The sequence below is a fragment of the Mobula hypostoma genome, chromosome 12 (assembly GCF_963921235.1).
Source record: "Mobula hypostoma chromosome 12, sMobHyp1.1, whole genome shotgun sequence".
NCBI lineage: Eukaryota > Metazoa > Chordata > Chondrichthyes > Myliobatiformes > Myliobatidae > Mobula > Mobula hypostoma.
The window spans coordinates 15,464,428-15,489,367 of NC_086108.1; the positions used below are offsets into that span (position 1 = coordinate 15,464,428).

At 41.9% G+C, this 24,940-nt stretch overlaps 1 protein-coding gene across 4 annotated transcripts in view; it reads left to right on the forward strand.

The window, feature by feature from the left end:
* Positions 1–24,940, forward strand: part of rabgap1l (RAB GTPase activating protein 1-like) — a 586,024-nt gene that overhangs the window by 143,402 nt on the left and 417,682 nt on the right. For all 4 annotated transcript variants that reach the window (XM_063063651.1, XM_063063652.1, XM_063063655.1 and 1 more), the window contains one exon: positions 1,560–1,725. In XM_063063651.1, coding sequence (XP_062919721.1) covers positions 1,560–1,725 — 166 coding nt within the window. The remainder of the gene's footprint in view (positions 1–1,559; positions 1,726–24,940) is intronic.

Below are 24,940 nucleotides of genomic sequence, written 5' to 3' on the forward strand. Positions count from 1 at the left end.
TCCTGTGGTGGGGGTATTCCAGAATGAGAGGGCACAGCCTCAAAATTGAATCTTTTAGAACAGAGGTAAGGAGGAATTTTTTTTAGCCAGAGAGTAGTGATTCTGTGGAATGCTCTGTCACAGTCTGCAGTGGAGGCTAAGTCTGTGGGTATATTTAAAGTGGAAGTTGATTGTTTCCTGATCGGTCAGGGATTTCAAGGATATGGTGAGAAGCTAGGTGTATGGGGTTGAGTGGGATTTAGGATCAGCCATGATGGAATGGCAGAGCTGACTTGATGGGCTGAATGGCCTAATTCTGCTCCCATGTCTTATGGTCTTGTGGTATCATTGCTGAGGAAGTGCAGGAGCCTGAAGACGCACTCAGCTTTTGAGGAACAGCTTCTTCCCTCCACCATTGGATTTCTAAATGGTCCATGAACCGTTCTAAATGGTCTCACTGCTTTTTGCTCTCTTTTTGCACCACAGTACTTACTTTTTATTTATATTTCTCATTGTTGCTCAAGTATTTTGATGTATGGCACTGTACTGATGCTGGAAAACAACATATTTCAACATATTTCACAATATGCAAGCATTTCTTTGTAATTCTTAATGTGATTTTGGAGCCCTTGTTTCCATTCTGAATCACCCCACACTCATTAATTTTCAGTGCATGGATGATACTGGAATGTAGGAGGTGGACTTTCCATGGAGCATTGGAGGTTGTGATGTGACCTTAAAGAGTTTTATAAAATCATGAAGGGTATAGATAAGGTAGATGATTAGTCTTTTTTCCAGGATAGGGGTACATAAAACTTAGAGGTCAAAAGTTTAGTGTGCAAAACTTATTAGGAAAAATTTAAAGTGGACCTGAGAGGCGAGTTTTTCACGTGACTGTGGTGGATATATGGAAGTGATAAAGGTGGATAGAATTCCAACATTTAAAAAAATTACTTGGACAGGTACTGTACGTAGATAAGAAAGGTTTAAAGAGATGCAGACAAATAGGGCTAGCTCAGTTAGGAAACTTGGTTGGCATTTTTGAGTTGAGCCAAAGGGCCTGTTTCAGTGACATTTGTTTGTACACATGGGGAGATTGAACTCCAAGTCTTTGACTCTTTCAGTGAAGGGTGTGAGAAGTTGAGCCTTGGCCTTGTATGAAGTAACTGGAACACAAATGTCTCCCACTAACTTGCTCCAGTTTTTCAGTCTGACTCCCTTTCCCACCCCTGGCAGTGAGTGTCCATGACTGGACCTGGCAAGCATGGGTTACCTGGGAGCCATTTCTAAAACACTGATTAGAAAATTCAGCTGGAAGACAGCAACCAAATTATGAACAACACAGTGCCACTGAAAGATCATCATACCCTGCTTTAGTGATCTCGTTATTGTGATCTGATGAATTCTGTTTATCGATCTATGCATAGAATGTTGGCAGGTTACACTGGGTATTTAATAAACTCAGAGCTATGTAGTATGCCAAATAATCATGATTATTGTACAGTTTCAGTGGCTGACCATTTTCATAGCCTCAGAAGAAAACTGCTGTGTTCAAATAGCTTGTTATTTCTCCGTTGCAGTCAGAAGGCAGAAACCATGGCAGCAGTGTTGACACAATGTATGAAGTGGTGTCACTGCAGAAACAATCTGAGAGGGGTAGAACTGCATCTACAACTGGCTTCATGCTGTATCTTGGGAGACAAACCAGTGTGACCCTTTCACCCCAGGATGATGAGGAAGAAAAAGGTACGTAAAGACATACTTTTGTTCTTAAGTAGAGCTTTGAGTCTACTTGTGAGAAATAGATGCTTGGAAATAAAGATCACCCAAGCCTAATACTGAATGAAAAGTATTTAATTTGGATGTTATTGTTACTTTAAGACCTCATCCTTCTATACCTTGCCTACTAAATGCCCATTAAACATAGTATTTGCATCTGATTCCCACTTCCTATAGCAACGCATTCGAGATATCAATCATTCTCTGTGTGGGAAAACAACTACTCTTCAGGCTTCCTTTAAAACTCTCCCTTTTGAACATATGCCCTCTTGTTTTTGATGCCCTTACTATGGAGAAAGATATTCTGGCTGGGTACCGTATCTGTGCCTCTTAGAATCTTCTGTATTAGTATCAGGTCTTCACTTAACCTCCTTTGCTCAAAAGAAAACAAGTTTGGACTACCCAGTCTATCCCTTTAGCCAAGGTCCTGCAATCCAGCAATCTCCCAACACAATAATATTCTTCATATAGAACTGTTTGTTTGATTTCTCTGGGCTTGGAGTTTAGACGAATGAGGGATTATCTCATTGAAACCTACCGAATATTGAAAGGCTTAAATGGAGCGGACTTGCAGAGGATATTTCCAATAGTGGGAGAGTCCAGGATAAAAGTGTACAGCCTCAAGGACATCCCTCTAGCCAGAGATGTGGTGGAATTTCTTTGATCAGAGGATGGAGAATTTGTGAAATGAATTGCCACAGATGACTGTGTAGGTCAAGTTATATTGGATATATTTAAAATAGAAGTTCATAGGTTCTTAATAAAGGTGTTAAAGGTTATAGGGAGAAGACAAGAAAATGGGGTTGAGAGGGACAATAAATCAGCCATGACTGAATGTCAAAGTAGACTGGTTGAACTGAATGGCTTAATTCTGCTTCTGTGTCTTGTGGTCATAAAAGCTGATTATTGGTTGATTATCGCAGTGTTGTTTGTAAGAGATTGCTGTAGAAATTGGCTGCTGCATTTCTCATACTACAACACTGAACACATATCTTTCTTTTTAAATCTTTTTATTGAATAAGTATACAAAAAGGTAAGCCATATAGGCACTAATACACTGTTGGAATATAATAAAATTACAGGAGATATTAATACAAAAAAAAAGATACAAACAATGTAATTTAAACATAACATACTAAGGTAACATAATAGTATACTAATTTATATATATATATATATATATATATATATATATATATATCACGAGAAAAGGAAAAAAAAACCCCCAAAAAAAACCACCGTGCAACTAACTAAAAGCAAAGCAAAGCAATGGGCTAACTTGGAACCAAGCAGAGTTAAAAAACTTAAAATCACGTCCTCAATCCCGACCTCCATTAAAAACAGTAAAAAAAAACAAGAAGGGTATATAAATATGGAGCAAAAAAAGAGAAGAAAGAAAAAAAAATTACATTAAATGAAAATATTGAATAAAAGATCTCCAGGTCTGTTCAAATTTAAGTGAGAAATCGTAAAGATTGCTTCTAATTTTCTCCAAATTCAAGCATAATATGGTCTGAGAAAACCAAAAAAAGGTAGTTGGAGCATTAAGCTCTTTCCAATGTTGTAAGATACATCTTTTCGCCATTAAAGTGAGAAATGCAATCATTCTACGGGCTGAAGGAGAAAGATTACTGGAAATTTTAGGTAATCCAAAGATAGCAGTAATAGGGTGAGGAGAGATATCTATATTTAATACCTTGGAGATAATATTAAAAATGTCTCTCCAAAAAGTTTCCAGAGTAGGACAAGACCAAAACATATGAGTTAAAGAGGCTATCTGCCCCGGACATCTATCACAAAAAGGATTAATATGAGAATAAAAGCAAGCTAATTTATCTTTGGACATATATGTGCACTATGAACAACTTTAAATTGAATTAGGGAATGTTTAGCACAGATAGAGGAAGTATTGACTAATTGTAAAATCTGCCCCCAGTCATCCACAGAAATGATAGACCCCAATTCCTGTTCCCAATCTACCCTAATCTTATCAAATGGAGCTTTCCTAAGTTTCATAATAATATTATAAATCATAGCCGATGCACCTTTCTGACATGGATTAAGGTTAATTATAGTATCTAAAATGTATGTAGGAGGAAGCATTGGAAAAGAAGAAAGTATAGTACTTAGGAAATTTCTAACTTGTAGATACCTAAAAAAATGTATTCTTGATAAATTATATTTATTAGATAATTGTTCAAAAGACATAAGGGAACCATCTAAAAATAAATCCAAAAACCGTGAAATACCCTTAGTCTTCCAAATTTGAAAAGACTGAACACATATCAAATATGATGTAATAGAGTAACAGAAATATTCAAAGCAATTTTATTATCGAAGTACATATATGTCATAAATGAATGAGATTCATTTTCCCGTGGGCATACTCAATAAATCAATAGAATAATAACATAGAACATAGAATAGTACAGCACAGTACAGGCCCTTCGGCCCACAATGTTGTGCTGACCCTCAAACCCTGCCTCCCATATAAGCCCCCACCTTAGATTCCTCCATATACCTGTCTAGTAGTCTCTTAAACTTCACTAGTGTATCTGCCTCCACCACTGACTCAGGCAGTGCATCACACGCACCAACCACTCTCTGAGTAAAAAACCTTCCTCTAATATCCCCCTTGAACTTCCCACCCCTTACCTTAAAGCCATGTCCTCTTGTATTGAGCAATGGTGCTCTGGGGAAGAGGTGCTGGCTATCCACTCTATCTATTCCGCTTATTATCTTGTACACTTCTATCATGTCTCCTCTCATCCTCCGTCTCTCCAAAGAGTAAAGCCCTAGCTCCCTTAATCTCTGATCATAATGCATACTTTCTAAACCAGGCAGCATCCTGGTAAATCTCCTCTGTACCCTTTCCAATGCTTCCACATCCTTCCCTTAGTGAGGTGACCAGAACTGGATACAATACTCCAAGTGTGGCCTAACCAGAGTTTTATAGAGCTGCATCATTACATCGCGACTCTTAAACTATATCCCTCGATTTATGAAAGCTAACACCCCATAAGCTTTCTTAACTACCCTATCCACCTGTGAGGCAAATTTCAGGGATCTGTGGACATGTACCCCGAGATCCCTCTGCTCCTCCACACTACCAAGTATCCTGCCATTTACTTTGTACTCTGCCTTGGAGTTTGTCCTTCCAAAGTGTACCACCTCACACTTCTCCGGGTTGAATTCCATCTGCCACTTCTCAGCCCACTTCTGCATCCTATCAATGTCTCTCTGCAATCTTTGACAATCCTCTTCACTATCTACAACACCACCAACCTTTGTGTCGTCTGCAAACTTGCCAACCCACCCTTCTACCCCCACATCCAGGTCGTTAATAAAAATCGCGAAAAGTAGAGGTCCCAGAACAGATCCTTGTGGGACACCACTAGTCACAATCCTCCAATCTGAATGTACTCCCTCCACCACCACCCTCTGCCTTCTGCAGGCAAGCCAATTCTGAATCCACCTGGCCAAACTTCCCTGGATCCCATGCCTGCTAACTTTCTGAATAAGCCGACCGTGTGGAACCTTGTCAAATGCCTTACTAAAATCCATATAGGTCACATCCACTGCACTACCCTCATCTATATGCCTGGTCACCTCCTCAAAGAACTCTATCAGGTTGTTAGACACGATCTGCCCTTCACAAAGCCATGCTGACTATCCCTGATCAGACCATGATTCTCTAAATGTCTATAGATCCTATCTCTAAGAATCTTTTCCAACAGCTTTCCCACCACAGACGTAAGGCTCACTGGTCTATAATTACCCGGACTATCCCTACTACCTTTTTTGAACAAGGGAACAACATTTGCCTCCCTCCAATCCTCCGGTACCATTCCCGTGGACAACGAGGACATAAAGATCCTAGCCAGAGGCTCAGCAATCACTTCTCTCGCCTCGTGGAGCAGCCTGGGGAATATTCTGTCAGGCCCCGGGGACTTATCTGTCCTAATGTATTTTAACAACTCCAACACCTCCTCTCCCTTAATATCAGCATGCTCCAGAACATCAACCTCACTCAAATCGTCCTCACCATCATCAAGTTCCCTCTCATTGGTGAATACCGAAGAGAAGTATTCATTGAAGACCTCGCTCACTTCCACAGCCTCCAGGCACATCTTCCCACCTTTATCTCTAATCGGTCCTACCTTCACTCCTGTCATCCTTTTTTTCTTCACATAGTTGAAGATTGCCTTGGAGTTTTCCTTTACCCTACTCGCCAAGGCCTTCTCATGCCCCCTTCTTGCTCTTCTCAGCCCCTTCTTAAGCTCCTTTCTTGCTTCCCTATATTCCTCAATAGACCCAGCTGATCCTTGCTTCCTAAACCTCATGTATGCTGCCTTCTTCCTCCTGACTAGATTTTCCACCTCACTTGTCACCCATGGTTCCTTCACCCTACCATTCTTTATCTTCCTCACCGGGACAAATTTATCCCTTACATCCTGCAAGAAATCTCGAAACATCGACCACATGTCCATAGTACATTTCCCTGCAAAAACATCATCCCAATTCACACCTGCAAGTTCTAGCCTTATAGCCTCATAATTTGCCCTTCCCCAATTAAAAATTTTCCTGTCCTCTTTGATTCTATCCTTTTCCATGGTAATTATAAAGGCCAGGGAGCGGTGGTCACTGTCCCCCAGATGCTTACCTACTGAGAGATCTGTGACCTGACCCGGTTCATTACCTAGTACTAGATCTAGTATGGCATTCCCCCTGGTCGGCCAGTCCACATACTGTGACAGGAATCCATCCTGGACACACTTAACAAATTCTGCCCCATCTAAACCCTTGGAACTAATCAGGTGCCAATCAATATTAGGGAAGTTAAAGTCACCCATGATAACAACCCTGTTATTTTTGCACCTTTCCAAAATCTGCCTCCCAATCTGCTCCTCTGTATCTCTGCTGCTACCAGGGGGCCTATAGAATACCCCCAGTAGAGTAACTGCTCCCTTCCTGTTCCTGACTTCCACCCATATTGACTCAAAAGAGGATCCTGATACATTACCCACCCTTTCTGTAGCTGTAGTAGTACCCCTGACCAGTAATGCCACCCCTCCTCCCCTTTTTCCATCCTCTCTATCCCTTTTAAAGCACTGAAATCCAGGAATATTGAGAATCCATTCCTGCCCTGGTGCCAGCCAAGTCTCTGTAATGGCCACTACATCATAATTCCATGTATGTATCCAAGCTCTCAGTTCATCACCTTTGTTCCTGATGCTTCTTGCATTGAGGTACACACATTTCAGCCCTTCTACCTTACTGTCTTTACACCATTTATTCTGCTTCTCTTTCCTCAAAGCCTCTTTGTATGTTAGATCTGGCTTTACTCCATGCACTTCTTTCACTGCTGTATCGCTCTGGGTCCCATCCCTCTCGCAAATTAGTTTAAACCCTCCTGAACCATGCTAGCAAACCTACCTGCAAGGATATTGCTCCCCCTCGAGTTCAGGTGCAACTCATCCAATCTGTACAGGTCCCACCTTCCCCAGAAGAGATCCCAATGATCTAAAAATCTAAAACCCTGCTCCCTGCACCAGCTCCTCAGCCATGCATTCAACTGCCATCTCCTCCAATTCTTACCATCTCTGTCACGTAGCACTGGCAGCAATCCTGAGAACGTCACCCTTGAGGTCCTGTTCTTCAGCCTTCTGCCTAATTCCCGAAACTCACACTTCAGGACCTCATCCCTCTACCTGCCTATGTCGTTGGTCCCAACATGTATCACGACTTCTGGTTGCTTTCCCTCTCGTAGCAGGATGTCGTGCACTCGGTCAGCGACATCCCGGACCCTGGCACCCGGGAGGCAACAAACCATGCAGGTGTCCTTCTCACGTCCATAAAATCTCCTGTCTGCTGCCCTGACTATAGAGTCTCCAATGACGACAGCTCTCCTCTTCTCTGTCCCACCCTTCTGCACCCCAGGGTCAGACTCAGTGCCGGAGGCCCTGCCACCGTGGCTCACACCTGGTCGGTCGTCCCTGCCAACAGTATCCAGGACGGTAAACTTATTATTCAGGGGAATGGCTACAGGGGTGCTCTGCACTACCTGTCTGCTCACCTTCGCTTTCCCCCCTCTGACTGTCACCCAATGACCTGCTTCTGACAGCCTAAGTGTGACTACCTCCCTGTAGCTCTCATTTATGACTGCCTCATTCTCCCTTGTGAGTCGAAGGTCATCCAGCTGCTGCTCCAGATTCCTTACACGGTCTTCCAGATCGCCCAGCCGTATGCACTTCTGGCAGATGTGACTCTGCGGGACAGGGGCGTTCCCCCAAGACTGCCACATCTCACATGAGAGGCACATCACCGTCTCAGGGGACATAGTAAAAACTAACTGCGAGCTAGCTTGTCCTCCGCCTCTTTTTGTCGAAGCCTCTTGAGTGAAAACCTCAAAGCTCCACTCCTTCACTGGCCCACTCACGCTCTGGCCGCTTTCCACTGGCCAGGTGTAATAACCATAACAAAATCAATGAAATGCCACACCAACTTGGGTTCAGTCAGTGTACGAACAACAACAAGCTGCAAATAAAAAAGAAAGAAATAATAATAAATAAATAAGCAATAAATATCGAGAACCTGAGGTGAAGAGTCTGTGAGAGTGAATCCGTAGGTTGTGGGAACATTTCAATGAAGGGGCAAGTGAAGTTGAGTGAAGTTATCCCCTTTGGTTCAAGAGCCTGATGGTTGAGGGGTAATAACTGTTCCTGAACTTGATGGTGTGAGTCCTGAGTCTCCTGTACCACCTTCCTGATGGCAGCAGTGAGAAGAGAGCATCTGTGGTTTGTAAATAATTACCTAAAAACACAATGAAAATTCTAAAAACCTCTATTTTCAGTCTGAAACTTTAACCCTTTCCACAGGTGCTGTCTGACCTGAAATTTCCAATGATTTTGTTTTTATTTCAAAATTTTGTTCATTTCTTGAAGTGCTACCTACTGCTATGCCCCTGATATCTCTTTTTAATGAATTGTTAATATATTTTAATTGAGGGAGAATATTTCAGTTACTCTCTACTTTATATTTTACATCATAATGTTTTCTGTCAATAATTGGAACATATATTTGCAGTCAGTAATTTTTCCCTTTTTACCAGAATACAAAGACTTTAATATTCTTGTACTAACATTTTGTTTAGTCCCTAGACGCACTGCTTCTTTAGATATACTTAATTTCTTTAATTACTTTTATACCTAGAGTTGAACTACTTTTCCTGTGCATATTCAATGCAAATAATTAGTGACTTATTAAAATACTTTTCCTTCCATGCCTTTATATCTTTAAATGAAAATCTGGTAAGAGTCCCAAATGTTACCCGTTTCTCTTTCCACTGCTGCCTGGCCAGTGTTTCCAGCATTTTCCATGTCGTTTCTAGTTTACCTTGGGTCCTGGTGTGGGGTTTGGACTTGAAGCGTTGGTAATTCCATTCCCTCTCACAGTTGCTGCTCACCCTGCTGAGTTCCTTCAGCAGATTGTTGCTCCAGGTTCCAGCATCTGCAGTCTTGGCCTCTGCAGTTATTATTTTGTTCTTGTTTGAATGGTCCTCTATTTAAGTTTCTACAAGTTGTGGTGTGAATTTGTTATTGAACGACTGAAGAGTAAAATTGGTCTAAAATATTTCAATACCATTGTCTCCAATGCAGCAATTGCTTGGTGTACATCACTAGTTATCTTAACACAACAGGATTGAAGCACAGAAATGAGCTATCTGTACTAGTTCTGAATGATTAGTTAGCTGAATGTCATAGTCATAGTCATACTTTATTGATGCCGGGGGAAATCGGTTTTCATTACAGTTGCACAATAAATAATAAATAGTAATAGAACCATAAATAGTTAAATAGTAATATGTAAATTATGCCAGAAAATTATGAAATAAATCCAGGACCAGCCTATTGGCTCAGGGTGTCTGACCCTCTAAGGGAGGAGTTGTAAAGTTTGATGGCCACAGGCAGGAATGACTTCCTATGACGTTCTATGTTGCATCTCAGTGGAATGAGTCTCTGGCTGAATGTACTCCTGTGCCCCCCCAGTACATTATGTAGTGGATGGGAGACATTGACCAAGGTGAGAGTCCAGTTCCATCCCCGCAACATCACTGGCCTTATGAATGAGTTTGTTGATTCTGTTGGTGTCTGCTACCCTCAGCCTGCTGCCCCAGCACACAACAGCAAACATGATAGCACTGGTCACCACAGACTCGTAGAACATCCTCAGTATCGTCCGGCAGGTGTTAAAGGACCTCAGTCTCCTTAGGAAATAGAGACAGCTCTGTCCCTTCTTGTGGACAGCCTCAGTGTTCTTTGACCAGTCCAGTTTATTGTCAATTCGTATCCCCAGGTATTTGTAATCATCCACCATGTCCACACTGACCCCCTGGATGGAAATGGGTCACCGGTACCTTAGCTCTCCTCAGGTCTACCACCAGTCTCCTTCGAATGAAGTTAGTTTGTAATGTACATTTGACAGTATAATTAATATATCACGTGGTTAGACTTTGAAGATTATATGATGTACATTCACTAATTGTGACACACAGGTGTAACTAGAAAATTGTCCATTTTCATTCCCCCCATGCTGCAGTTATTCAGTGCCATGTTGAATTATTATTAATTTGTTCCCTGTCAGCAGATGCTGCTTGTCATTCAATGATAGAATCATACAACACATAAGCAGGCCCTTTGGCTCATCGTGTCCAAAAACATGTCTGTAAGAATGTTCTTCTATTCTTGATCTATACTTGGTCTTTGCAAATGCAATTCAAGTGACTTTCCCCTGCCTCCATTCTCTCAGGAAATGTTTCCGAGATGTAAACCACCTCTGAGTGAAAAGGTAAATTGTTGTCATATGTACTGAAGAGCAGTGAAAATCTTTGCTTTGCATTCCATCTACAGTGATCATTTCATCACACTAGTGCATTGAGGTAGTACAAGGGGAAGGCAATAACAGAATGCAGATTGAAGTGTTACAGTTACAAAGAAACTAAAGTGCAGGCAGACAAGAAATGCACCGGCCAAAATGAAGTAGATTGTAAGGACAAGAGTCCACTTTACCATACTAGGAGACCATTCAAAAGTGTTATAACAGTGGGGTGGAAGTATTGAACTTGCATTTTGAGATGGGCTCTTAACCTCACAGTTGCATCCTCTGATTCTCTCCTAAACTCTTGTCATAGATCTGTTCTCTCCAGGTATACTGTGGGGAAAACTTTCTCTTCTCTTACTCTTGTAATTTTGTATACCTCTCTCAGCACCCCTCCCCTCCTACCACACTGTTCCACTCCAAGGAAAACAAACCCAGTCTCTCCAGTCTCTGATTACTGAAAATAAATCATATTCTTTTTATAGTGTGTAGAACTGCACAGCTGTGGCTTAATTATAAGACCATAAGACAAAGGAGCAGAAGTTGGCCATTCGGCCCATCGAGTCTGCTCTGCCATTTTATCATGAGCTGATCCATTCTCCCATTTAGTCCCACTCCCCTGCCTTCTCACCATAACCTTTGATGCCCTGGCTACTCAGATACCGATCAATCTCTGCCTTAATACACCCAATGACTTGGCCTCCACTGCTGCCCGTGGCAACAAATTCCATAGATTCACCACCCTCTGACTAAAAAAATTCCTTCGCATTTCTGTTCTGAATGGGCGCCCTTCAATCCTTAAGTCATGTCCTCTCGTACTAGACTTCCCCATCATGGGAAACAACTTTGCCATATCCACTCTGTCCGTTCCTTTCAACATTCGAAATGTTTCTATCAGGTCTCCCCTCATTCTTCTAAACTCCAAGGAATACAGTCCAAGAGTGGACAAACATTCCTCATATGTTAACCCTCTCATTCCCAGAATCATTCCCGGACCAAAACTGCCCACAGTACTCCAAGTGAGGTCTCACCAGCGCCTTATAGAGCCTCAACATCACATCCCTGCTCCTATGCTCTATTCCTATAGAAATGTATGCCAACATTGCATTGGCCTTCTTCACTACTGACTCAACCTGGAGGTTAACTTTAAGGGTATCCTGTACGAGGACTCCCAAGTCCCGTTGCATCTCTGAACTTTGAATTCTTTCCCCATTTAAATAATAGTCTGCCCGTTTATTTTTTCTGCCAAAGTGCATAACCATACACTTTCCAACATTGTACTTCATTTGCCACTTCTCTGCCCATTCTTCCAATCTATCCAAGTCTCTCTGCAGACTCTCCGTTTCCTCAGCACTACCAGCCCCTCCACCTATCTTCGTATTGTCAGCAAACTTAGCCGCAAAGCCACCTATTCCATAATCCAAATCGTTGATGTATAATGTAAAAAGAAGCGGCCCCAACACGGACCCCTGTGGAACACCACTAGTAACCGGCAGCCAACCAATAATTATACAATTATTATTGTATAAAGGTGTAGCATAACCTTCCTCCTCTTATATTCTGTCTGCTGGCTAATGAACACAAGTATCCTGTGCCACCTTCATATTATCTACCTGTTTCTACCTTTGTTCATACTTGTTTCTCAATGGTTTAACAGAATTTTTGCCCAGGTCAGTGTAAGCTATTACTTAGTATAAGTCCACCTCCTGTGATGTTCAGCTTGATCATCGGTTTTTAAACCCCATAACCACTTTTACAATAATAACTCCCAGATACCCCCTATTTTGCCCAAAATTATCAACATAGACAAAATGAAACTGAATGTTTTACCTGAAGTTTTCTTAAGTTAATGCTACCAAGGGATGTAGAACCAGGAACAAAGGTTTACCTGCTCAATGATAAAACACTCCCTCCTCCTATCCTTCCTCTACCTGAAAAAATCAGGTTGGTAGAAGAGGGAAGAAGTACTGTCATTTAACAATGGACAGTAACAAATCAAAACAAGTAGTAACAATGGCACCGAAGAATCTTTGCATCAGAGCTATAGCAACTTGTGTTCAATCCTACTGCTTTGTGGAATTTGATTTATCTTCATGTGACTGTGGGTTTCCCCCAATTTTTCTGGTTTCAGAATTGTATGACACAGAATCAGCTCTTTTCACACCATGTCCACACCCACACAATGTAGGCTACTATGTCTTGGCAATCCAAGTGCTCTGGCTTCCTCCCATATCCCAAGGATGTGGAAGTTGTGGGTTAGTTAGCTGCCATAAATCACCCCTACTGTATTGTGGTAGAGTATGGGGATGGGAGTTTGGCTGGGAGTGTGGTGGTGATTGGAATGTGAGGAGGAAAGATTGCAGGAAAAGTCACTGAGGAATAAGATTGTTCTGTGAACTAGAATTGACACCAAGTTGAAATTGCTTTCTATGCCCTAAGAAAATTGTGAAATGTATTAATTAATGTTCGAGGGTCACATAGTCTTGCACACTAATAACTGGGATGAGACCACTGGATCTATCATTTAGAAACCTTAGCAAAAGAAATTGCAATGAAACTTCCAACCAATTGTTTGGGCAACATGTGGTGCAGCAGACAGTGCTGCTGCCTGGCAGCTCCAGCAATACTGGTTCACTCCTAACCTCCAGTGCTGTCTGTGTGGAGTTTGTACATTATCCCTGCGGCTGCCCCAGCTTCTCTGATTTCCTCTCTCATTCAAAGATGTGCTAGTTGGTAAACAAATTGTGTATTGCCTTTAATGTAGGTGCGTGTTTGATTCTGGGGGGGGATGGGCAGGGAGAAGAGAATAGGTCATAGGGAAATGTGAGGGAATTGGATTGATCGGATTCCTACAAATTCCTAAGAATAGATTAAACAGCCTATCCTGTTTTATAAGAAAATGGGAAATAGTTTTTAGCTGCATTCTCAAACAGGAGAATGTTTTAATTTATAGTATTCACCCCCTGCCAATGGGCTACCTGTTTTTATGGATGTGAAGGCACGGGAGAGGCTAGAGGAAGTGAAATGAGGTAGCTGGTATTGGTTTATTGTCATGTGTACTGAAATACAGTTAAAACAGTTTGTATGCCATACATGTAGAAAAAAGAGAAAGAAAATGCAAAATATAGTGTTGCAGCAAGAGAGAAAGCACAGTGCCAGTAAACAGAATATGCAAAGGCCATGATGAACTAAATTGGCAGATTAAAAGTTATCAAGTCTGATAACAGCAGGTCTGGAGATCAGTTGTTCTTGGTAAATGGAAGATTACTAGTCCTCTAAGTAGATTTAAGAGAACATTGTTAGTAATTCTGATGCTTACAATTTGTCCCTTCCCCTTGAATAAATGTGTGGTGCAGCACAGGCAGTGATGGTATGAGCAATCCTGATTTGTAACCGCACACCTCTCTTTCTCCCAAGTCTCTGACTGAATGGGGGCAAGAAGAGAAACTTCCAAATGTTTAATTTAAATGATGCACCCACCTTTCTAAAGAGGTGTTTTAGGGGTTTGATGACCCCATTTTCTTGTGAAGTTTGCTAGAAACTAAACTCTTTGAGACTGAATGGCGCCATTTTGAACCAATACTTAATTTAAGTTGCTGTCACTCGTATTCCCTAGACCAAAGAAACCTTGTAGCTGAAGGACAGCTAGGGGAGCATATCCATGCTGTAGCTTTATTGCACCTTTGAAGGAGCAGAGGGAACAAGCCCCTTAAAATCAATTGTAAACTGCCTCATATCTCAAATGGTGTCTTTCAGCAACACAACATACCTCTCTCCTTCAATTCCTCACAGAACGTCATAGCCATTTTGTCCCTTACTGTGCCCATGCCTCTACATTAGCAATTCATTAGACTGATGGTGGTGGAAAACAGAATTAAAAATCACCCAGAATGTTGTCTCCAGTGAGCAGGAAATAAGTGAAAGTAAAAAAATTAAGGAAATGAAAAAGAGAAATAGAAATGGGTGTATAAAAAGGATTACTAATGATGGTATGATGACATTGCAGATAGGAGCTACAGATAAATGTGTATTGAATAGTTCTGCATCATTAATCAGGCATATTTAATCAGAGGGAAGCTGGCTGATAATATATCATAGGAAATTAAAATTTGATAGCTTTGAATATACTGTATGAATGAAATTGGGCCAAAGTATTGCAGCAAAGTATTGATTTGGCAGCTGAAATTAAAGCTGCTTGGAAGGATGGGGTTAATTAAAACAGTTTGTTTCATGATTTCATTGAGTTTCCAAGTCACTCCTGAATTGGTTTAAAAAATGGTAAATGGTTTCTTATTAAGTGTTGGATTCAAACACAAGCACGTCACCTATAAATTTTCTGACAATGCAAGAAACATAGGCAGGCATATTACCCTTTATTTGGGGAAAGAAGAATCTGCTTTTCAGACCTAGTTAGATATGGAACTCATGCAATTGCTGTATTGGTATTCTCTTAAGAGAATGGCTTAATCATGGGCTCCCTGATTCACATGTAGCCATGAATTGTCTGCCAAAAACACACTCTCAGTTGTTCATTATCCAAATGCAGAATATTACAGATGCTAGAATTAAAAAAAATATATAATGACAGATCAGAAGCAGGGTTCTCGCCCAGTTTGGTGACCTTGCATTGGAAGAAGTTAGAGAAGAAAACAGGTAAAGCGAGCAATGAGATGAGACAAGTGGGAAGTGAATAATGAAGGTAGAAGGCAGGAGATATTATGTGACAGAAGCGATGGCAGTGTCAGGTGAAAGCAAGCAGCTGCAGCAGCTGGCAGAAAGGGGGCTGTGGCTCAGAGCAGAATCAGAATCAGGTTTATTATCACCAGCATGTGTTGTGAAATTTGTTAACTTAGCAGCAGCAGTTCAATGCAATACATAATACAGAAGAAAAAAATAAAATAATAACGATAATAAATAAGTAAATCAATGACAGTATACTTATATTGAATAGGTTAAAAGCTGTGCAAAAAAACAGAAATAATACAGACTAAAAAAGTGAGGTAGTGTTCAAGGGTTTAGAAATTGGATGGCAGAGGCGAAGAAGCTGTTCCTGTATCACTGAATGTGTGCCTTCAGGCTTCTGTACCTCCTACCTGATGGTAGCAGTGAGAAAAGGGCATGCCCTGGGTACTGGAGGTCCTTAATAATGGACACTGCCTTTCTGAGACACCGCTCCTTGAAGATATCATGGGTACTCTGTAGGCTAGTACCCAAGATGGAGCTGACTAAACTTACAACCCTCTGCAGCTTCTTCTGGTCCTGTACAGTAGGCCCCCCTGGTATCTGGTACAGACAATGATGTAGCCTGTCAGAATGCTGTCCATGGTTCACCTGTAACTGTATGCTGAATTGGCTGATGTTCGATCTAGTGGGCTATAACGTACTAAGTCAAAAGCTGGGCTGTTGTTCTCACAAATGTGTGCAGAGGTCAAAGAGGCATAGAAAACCACAGTACAGAAATAGGCCCTTTGGCCCATCTAGTCCATGCCAAAATATTATTCTGACTAGTCCCATTGACCTGTACCGGGACGAAAACCTTCCATACCCCTCCTATCCAAATTTCTCTAAAGTGTTGAAGTTGAACTCCCATTCACCACTTCTGCTGGCAGCTCATTTCACACTCTCTTCACCCGCTGAGTGAAGAGGTTCAAAATAAAATGTATTATCAAAGTACATGTATATCACCATATACAACCCTGAGGTTCATTTTCTTGCAGATGTACACAATAAATCCAATATTCATAATAGAATCAATGAAAGACCACACCAACAGCTGTTGTGCAAAAGACAACAAACTGTGCAAATACAAAGGAAATGATAATTAAAAAATAAGCAATAAATATTGAAAACATGACATGAAGAGTCCTTGAAAATGAGTCCATAGGATGGGGGAACAGTTCAGTGATGGGGCAAAAGGAATTGAGTGAAGTTATTCCCTTTGGTTCAATAGCCTGATAGTTGAGGAGCAATAACTGTTCCTGAACCAGTGGTGTGAGTCCTGAGGCTCTTATACCTTCTTCCTGATTGCAGCAGCGAGAAGAGAAGATGATCTGGGTAGTGGGGGTCCCTGATGGTTGGTGCTGTTTTTTATGCGACATTTTCGTGTAGATGTCTTCAATACTAGGGAGGGTTTTACCCATGATGGCCTGGGCTGTATCCACTACTTTTTGTAGGATTTTCTGTTCAAGGGTGTTGGTGTTTCCGTACAAGGCTGTGATACAGCCAGCCAATATACTTTCCACCATGCATCTATAGAAGCTTGTCAGAGTTTTAGATGTCATGCAGAATCTTCACAAGCTCTTAAGGAAGTAGAGGCACTGTCATGCTTTCTTTGTAATTGCACTTACATGCTGGGCCCAGGACAGGTCTTCTGAAATGATAACACCTCTGACACCCCCCCCCCCCCCCAGTGAAGACTGGCTCGCGGACCTCTGATTTCCTCCTCCTGAAGTTAATAATCAGCTCTTTAGTCTTGCAGACATTGAGTGAGGGGTTGTTGTTCTGGCACCACTCAGTCAGATTTTCAGGCTCCCTCCTATATTCTGATTTGTCACTATCTTTAATTCAACTTATGATAATAGTGTCATCAGCAAACTTGAATATGACCTTGGTGCTGTGCTTGGCCTCATAGTCATAAGTACAAAGTGAGTAAAGCCTTGTGGTTTATCTGTGCTGATGGAGATTGTGGAGGAGATATTGTGCTAATCTGAAATGACTGGGGTTTGCAAGTGAGGAAATCGAGGATCCAATTGCACAAGGCAGTATTAAAGCCAAGGTCTTGAAGCTTATTGATTAGATTTGGAGGGGTGATAGTATTGAATGTTGAGTTGTAGTTGATAAAGAGCAAGCTGATGTATGCACCTTTGCTGACCAGATGTTCTAGGGTTGAGTAAAGAGCCATTTAAATGGCATCTGTTTTGGACCTGTTGTGCTGGTAAGCAAACTGGAACAGATCCAAGTTTCTTCTCAGTCAGGAGTTAATATATTTCATCACCACTCTCTCAAAGCACTTCATCAGTATGGATCTAAGTGCTACTAGATGATAGTCATTGAGTTAGGTTACCAGATTCTGCTTGGGTACCGGTATAATTGAAGCCTGTTTGAAGCAGATGGGTACTTCAGTCTTCGAAGCGAGAGGCACAAGATCTCAGAGAACACTCGAGCCAGTGGATCAGTACAGATCTTTAGTACTTTGCCAGGTACTCTACCTGGGCTAGGTGCTTTCTGTGGGTTCACCCTCCTGAAGAATACTGTCATTTTGGCCTCAGAGATTGAAATCACAGGATCATTGGGAGCTGTAGGAATTTGTGATGGTTCCTCTATGTTTTTACGATCAAAGCAAACATAGAAGGAATTGAGCTCATCTGGATGCCAAGCCCTGTTGTCACCTGCCCTGCCATAGCTGTTGAACATCCTTCATTGCTTCAAGTTTAGTCTGGAATTGCCCGTGAGATGGCTTTCTGGAGGTCATATCTCTTATAGCTTTCTTGGTTGCCAAACTTGAATGCCTCTGATCTGGCCTTCAGCAGATTGTGGATCTCATGGTTCATCCAGGGCTTCTGGTTCGGGAAGACTGAATGATTTTGTGGGGAAATGCTCATCTATGACTGTTCCACCTCATGTTCCCCTTAAACATTTCACCTTTCACCCTTAACCCATGACCTCTGGTTCTAGTCTCACCCAACCTCAGTGGAAAAAGCCTGCTTTCATTTACCCTATCTATACCCCACCTAATTTTGAATACCTCTATCAAATCTCCCGTCGTTCTCCTACGCTCCAGGAAATAAAATTGTAACCTATTCAGCCTTTCCCTATAACTCAAGTCCTGGCAACATGCTTATAAATTTTCTCTGCACCCTTTCAATCTTTTGATATCTTTCTTGTCGGTAAGTGATTGGAGCTGCACACAATTAAGTATCACCAATGCTTTATATAGCTTCAACATAACATCCTGACCCCAGTAGTTAGTACTTTGATTTAGGAAGGTTAATGTACCTGAAGCTTTCTTTATGACCCTATCCCCTGTGATGCCACTTTCAAGGAATTATGGATGTGTATTCCCGGATCCCTCTGTTCTTCTGCATTCCTCAGTGCCCTACTTTTCACTGTGTAAGTCCCACTCTGGTTGTCATCCCAAGTTGCAACTTGTCTGCATTAAATTCCATGTGGTCTTTGATAAACTCCTGTCTTTACACCTCCATAACAGTAAAGGCCTGAAAAATAATTCCCTGGTTCCTTCTGGTGACTAGTCACACAAGTGAATTGAGAAAAACAGAGGGTATTGAATTGGGACTGAGGTGAACAGATGGTAGAGTGCATTTCCTTTGTAAGGAAACAAATTGAAGAGTTAATCTTCCTTGTTTATTTTCATTAGCTCAGTCCACCTCTTCACAAAGCACCCTCTCCATTTTTCATTGTAGGATTAGCAATGAAAGGAAAAAGCTCGTCTGTTTCACTGCCTGAAATTGTATTTGCAGGATGTTACTGTGAAATGCCCAGGTGCTAGGGAACATAACCCAGATGCTTGTCAATGGGCCTCATTTGAGTATGAAGGACCTTGTGTAGAACCAAGCAAAGAAGCTGTCCTTGACATCTCAGTTTGCAGAAAGAAAAGTGATACATATTCCAAATGCATGCATGTAATTGCAACTGTTTTGTAGACTGATTTCAGTATTTGTGAAACTAGCCCAATAGCTGTGCATTTGTTTCATCTGGGGTTAAATTGGACATATCCAGTATAACTTCACTTGGAATAAATGGACAGGCAGTGAAAATCTTGTCAAGTTTCTGCACTAAGAATAGAGCTTAAGATAACGGGAACAGTTATTTGTGGAGTTTCGTGACTGAACTAGAAAGCAAGTGGAGCCTGTCAGGATTTTCTGTGAAGCTTGAGATCATGTGGGTTATTAGGCAATTGGTTAAGGCCAATAAAAAGAAGTTAGATTTAAACATTGTGTGAGTGGACAGAGTTAGAATGGGGAACTGAGGCTTTAGTGAGAAGAAGCAGAGGATGGGCTGAAGTTTCTGTAAAAATTTCCCTTCCTTTATTAGTATTTAGCTGGGGTAGTGAATTTGGATCCCAGGTCAATGAGGTGCTCCTGCAGTCTCCTTGATTGCTACATCTGTGAGGAGTGCATCTGGGTGCAGCTCCTTACAGACTGTTTTATTGAACTGGAGTTGGATGATTTTCAGCTCATTCGTGAGAATGAGGAGGTTTTAGATAGGACCTACAAGAAAATTGGCACACTAAGTTACAGAGGGGTAGCTGAGTGACTGTCAGGAGAGGGAAAGGGAACAAGTTGACAGTGCTGTGTACCCCTTTGGCTGTGCCCCTCAATGCAAGTATACCACTTTGGATATTGTTGGGAAGGGGTGACCTATCAGGGGAAAGCTGTAGCAGCCAGGTCTCTAGCACTGAGTCAGGCTCTGTGGTTCAGAAGCGAAGGAAGGAAAAGAGGGAAGTGGTGGTGATAGGGGATTCATAGTTAGGGGAGCAGACAGGAGATCCTGTGGGCGTGAAAGAGATACCCAGATGGTATGTTGCCTCCCAGGTGCCAGTGGCAGGGCCAGGGACATCTCAGATGAGGTCCATAACATTCTTAAGGGGGAGGGTGAGCAGCCAGAAGTTGTGGTTAATATTGGTCGCAACAACATTGGTTAGAAAATGTATGAGGACTTGAAGAAAGACGATAGGGAACTTGGTAGAAATCAGAAAATCAGAGACGTCAGTCGTCTCTGAATCGCTGACTATGCAATGTGCCAGTGAGGGTAAGAATAGGATTATTTGGCAGCTGAATGCGTGACTGAAGATTTGGTGCAGGAGGCACAGATTCAGAGCTTTGGGTCATTGTGACCTCCATGGTAGCGTAGTGGTTAGCGCGATCTTATTATGGCTCGGGCATCAGAGTTCGGAGTTCATATCTGATGTCGTCAGTAAGGAGTTTACACATCCTCTTTGTGAATGCATGAATTTCCTCCAGGTGCTTTGATTTCCTCCCACGTTCTAAATCGATACCGGTTAGTAGGTTATTTGGTCATTGTAAATTGTCTCATGATTTAGCTAGGATTAAATCAGTAGGCTGCTGGTAGCATAGCTCAAAGGGCTGAGGGGCCCTATTCTGGGCTGTATCTCTAAATAAATATATTTAGAGGATGTAAAGGTAGACATGGTGTGTAGGCTGACTGTGAGAAAGAATTAAGCAATGAATAAGTCAAAATTGCAGTCATTTGGGTGGGTTGAAGTATGTGTATTTTAAAGCAAAAAGTGTCAGGAACAAGTGTTAGCATTCATTTCAAGAGCTCTAGAATACAAGAGCAAGGATGTGATGCTGAGGCTTTATAAGGCACTGGTGAGGCCTCATCTTGCGTATTGTGCCCCTCATCTTAGAAAAGATATGCTGGCATTGGAGAGGGTCCAGAGGAGGTACACAAGGATGATTCCAGGAATGAAAGGGTTATCATACAAGGAACGTTTGATGGCTCTGGGTCTGTTCTGGCTGGAATTCAGAAGGATGAGGGGGGATCTCATTGAAACCTTTCAAATGTTGAAAGACCTAGACAGAGTAGATGTGGAAAGGATGTTTCCTATGGTAGGAGAGTCTAGGACAAGAGGGCACAGCCTCAGGATAGAGGGGTGCCCTTTCAAAACAGAGATGTGGAGAGATTTCTTTAGCCAGAGGGTGGTGAATTTGTGGAACATTGCCACATGCAGCTGTAGGGGCCAGGTTATTGGGTGTATTTAAGGCAGAGATTGATAGGTTCTTGATTGGACCTGGCATGAAGGCCGGGAACTGGGGTTGAAGAGGAGATTTAAAAAAAAGCATCAGCCATGATTGGTGGAGCAGACTCAATGGGCCAGAAGGCCTAATTCTGCTTCTATGTCTTATGGTCTAAGTGTGATAAACTTAGAGCATGGGTCAGTACATGGAACTATAATGTTGTGGCCTTACAGAGACTTAGCTGTTACAAGGGCAGGAGTGGCTGCTGAATGTTCTGGGGTTTAGATGTTTCAAAAGGGACAAGGAGGGAGGTAAAATAAGTGGGAGAGTGGCATTGCTGATCGGGGATAGTATCACAGCTGCGGAAAGGGGAAGACGTCGTGGAGCGATCGTTAACTCATTCCATGTTGGTAGAAATCAGAATTAGAAAGGTAGCAATCACTCTATTGTGAGTATTCTATAGACCCCCTAATATTGATTGGTACCTCCTTAGTACAAAGATATAGATTGGGCCAAATTTATTATGTGTGTCCAGGAAGGATTCCTGACAGAATATGTAGACAGGTTGACCAGGGGAGAAGCCATACTGGAACTGGTACTAGACAATTAACCTGATTAGGTGACAGATCTCTCAGTGGGTCAGTATTTTGGGCACAGTGACCGCAACTCCCTGACCTTTACCATATCCTTTAACAGGGAAAGGAGCAGTTGGTGTGGGAAAATACAGTATTTAAATTGAGAGGGCAAATTATAATATTGTTTGGCAAGAACTTGGGAGCATAGATTGTAAACAATGTACTCTGAAAAAAGGCACATGGAAATGTGGAGCTTGTTTAAGGACCACTTGCATGGTCCTTAAACAAGCTCCACATTTCTTATTGAAGCAAGCAAGAATGGTAGGGTGAGGGAACCATGGATGATCAGAGATGTGGAACATCTAGTCGAGAAAGAAACTTACTTAAGGTTTAGGAAGCAAGGATCAGACAGGGCTTTAGAGAGTTACAGGTAGCATGGAAGAAACTTAAGGATGGATAGGAGAGCTAGACGGGACATACAAGGGCCTTAACGAGTAGGTTAAGAAAAACCCCAAGGCATTGTAAACATACATGAACAGGAGGATAACTAGAATGAGGGTAGGACCAATCAGAGATAAAAGGGGAAACGTACCTGGAGTTGGAGGAGGTAGTGGAAGTCCTTTAGTGAATACTTAGCTTCAGTATTCACCAGTGAGAGGGACCTTATCGAATGTGGGGACAGTGTAAAACAGGCTGATATGCTGGAACATATCAATGTTAAGAAAGGTGATGTGCTGAAACTTTTGAAAAACACTGGGATAGGTAAGTCGGTTGGGCTAGAAGGGATATACCCAGGTTGCCACAGGAAGAGATTGCTGCAACTCTGGTGATAATCTTTGCATCTTCACTGGTCACAGGAGTGGTATCAGATGATTGCAGGGTAGCAACTATTACTCCTTTTCTGAAGAAAAATAATAGGTATAACTTTTGGCAATTATGGACCAGTGAGCCAGGCAACAGTGGTGGCAAACTACTGGAGAGAATTCTTAGAGACAGGATTTACTAGCATTTGGAGAAGCACAGTCTGATAGGGGTAGTCAGTAAGGATTTGTGAGGGGTAGGTTGAAGAAGTGACACACAAATTGCTGAAGGTAGAGCAGTGGATGTTGCGTATATGGATTTTAGTAAGGCATTTAACAAGGTTCCTCATGGTACACTCAGTCAGAAAGTCAGGAAGCATGACATCTAGGGAAATATGACTGCGTGGATTCAGCATCAGCTTGCCAACAGAAGGCACAAGGTGGTATTAGATGGACGTATTCTGCCTGGAGGTTAGTGGTAAGGGAGTTATTGGGAGAATATCTAGGGATAGGATGTATGTTCATTTGGAAAGGCATGGCCTGCTTAGGGACAGTCAATTTGGCTGTATAGGTCAGGTTTCATCTTACAAATAACTGAGTTTCTTTTGAGGAGTTGATAAAGGTGCTTAATTATGGCCATTGATATTATGTGTATAGACATTAGCAAAGTATTTGATAAGATTCTTCATGGTAGGTTGATTCAGAAGATAAAGATAGGATCCAAGGTGAATTGTCAATTGTAAGTTTGGATTTGGAACTGGATTGTCATAGAATTTACAGAGTAAGGGTGGAAGGCTGTTACTCTGACTAGAGGTCCATGACCAGTGGTGTTCCATAAAGGATCAGTGTTGTGACCTCTATTGTTTATGATATATGTCAATGATTAGGATGAAAATGTAGATGGGTGGATTAAAGTTTGAGGATGATACCAAGATTGGTGGATTCGTGGACAGTGTACAAGATTATCAAGGAATGTGGTGGGATATAGATCCATTACAGATACGAGTAGAGAAGTGGCAGATGGAGTTTAATATGGGCAAGTGTGAGATGTGGCACTTTGGGAGGTCAAATGAAAGGAGAAAGTATACAGCTAATGGTAGACTGCTTAGTACAGAGGGATCTTGGGGTCTAGGTCTACAGTTCGCTGAAGCTGCAAGGTAGTAAAGAAAGCATCTGGCATGCTTGCCTCCTTTGGTTGGAGTGTTGAGTATAAGAGTAAAGAAGTCATGTTGCAGCTGTATAAAACTTTAGTTAGACCACATTTGAAACATTGTATGCAGTTCTAGTTGCCTCATTTATAAGAAGGATGTGGAGATTGTGGAAATGGTCCAGTACCAGTTTACCAGGAGGCTGTTTGGATGAGAGAGCATGAGGTACAACAAAGGTTTGGATAAACTTGGGTTATTCTCCCTGGAGTTTTGGAGGCTGAGGGATGAACTGATAGAGGTTTTAAAAATTATGAGATGCAGAGATAGAGTAGTTAGTGAGAATTTCTTTCCCAGGGTAGAAAATCAAAGCACTAGAGAACATATTTCCGAGGTTAAAGGCAATGTGACTGGCAAGTGTTTTTTTACGCAGAGTAGCAGGTGCCTGGATGGGTTACCGGGGGAAGTAGTGGAAGCAGGCTATTTGGTTGAGTGAGACTTTTAGATAGATACATGAATACAAAGGTAACCGTAGGATATGGATGATACACGGGGTGGGGGGGGGGCATTTAACATAAATTGACGTCAAGATTGGCACAACACCATGGACTGAATACACTGTCCAGTGCAGTACTGTTCTATGTAATTACCGTTTGCCAAGAGAATGCAGAGGTCTATTACAGAATTCTCTCATCTTACATATACTAAATCCGTATTGGGAACTGACCCTTCAATGGGGTAGGTTCAGCCGGTCTCCTGAGAATTGGGAACCAGGTGAAGTTTGTGTCGTCCCTTGGAGTTCAAGGGACAGTAGTGCGATAACTGTGCTGGAAACTGGAATACTGGAACTGGGGCAGGAATACTCAGGTAAATCTAACAATAGGCATGGGCATTGGGATAGAAGATGTGCTTCATTTAGTTGCAATAGCTTGCACCCAGAAGGTATTTAACTGCTTCCCATTGATGCTTTGGCCTTTTGTTGACCCTGGATTTTCAAAATCAGATAGAAAGAGACCATTCATTAAGCCTGGTGAACTATTTTATGAACTTAGATGCTTTTGTGTGAT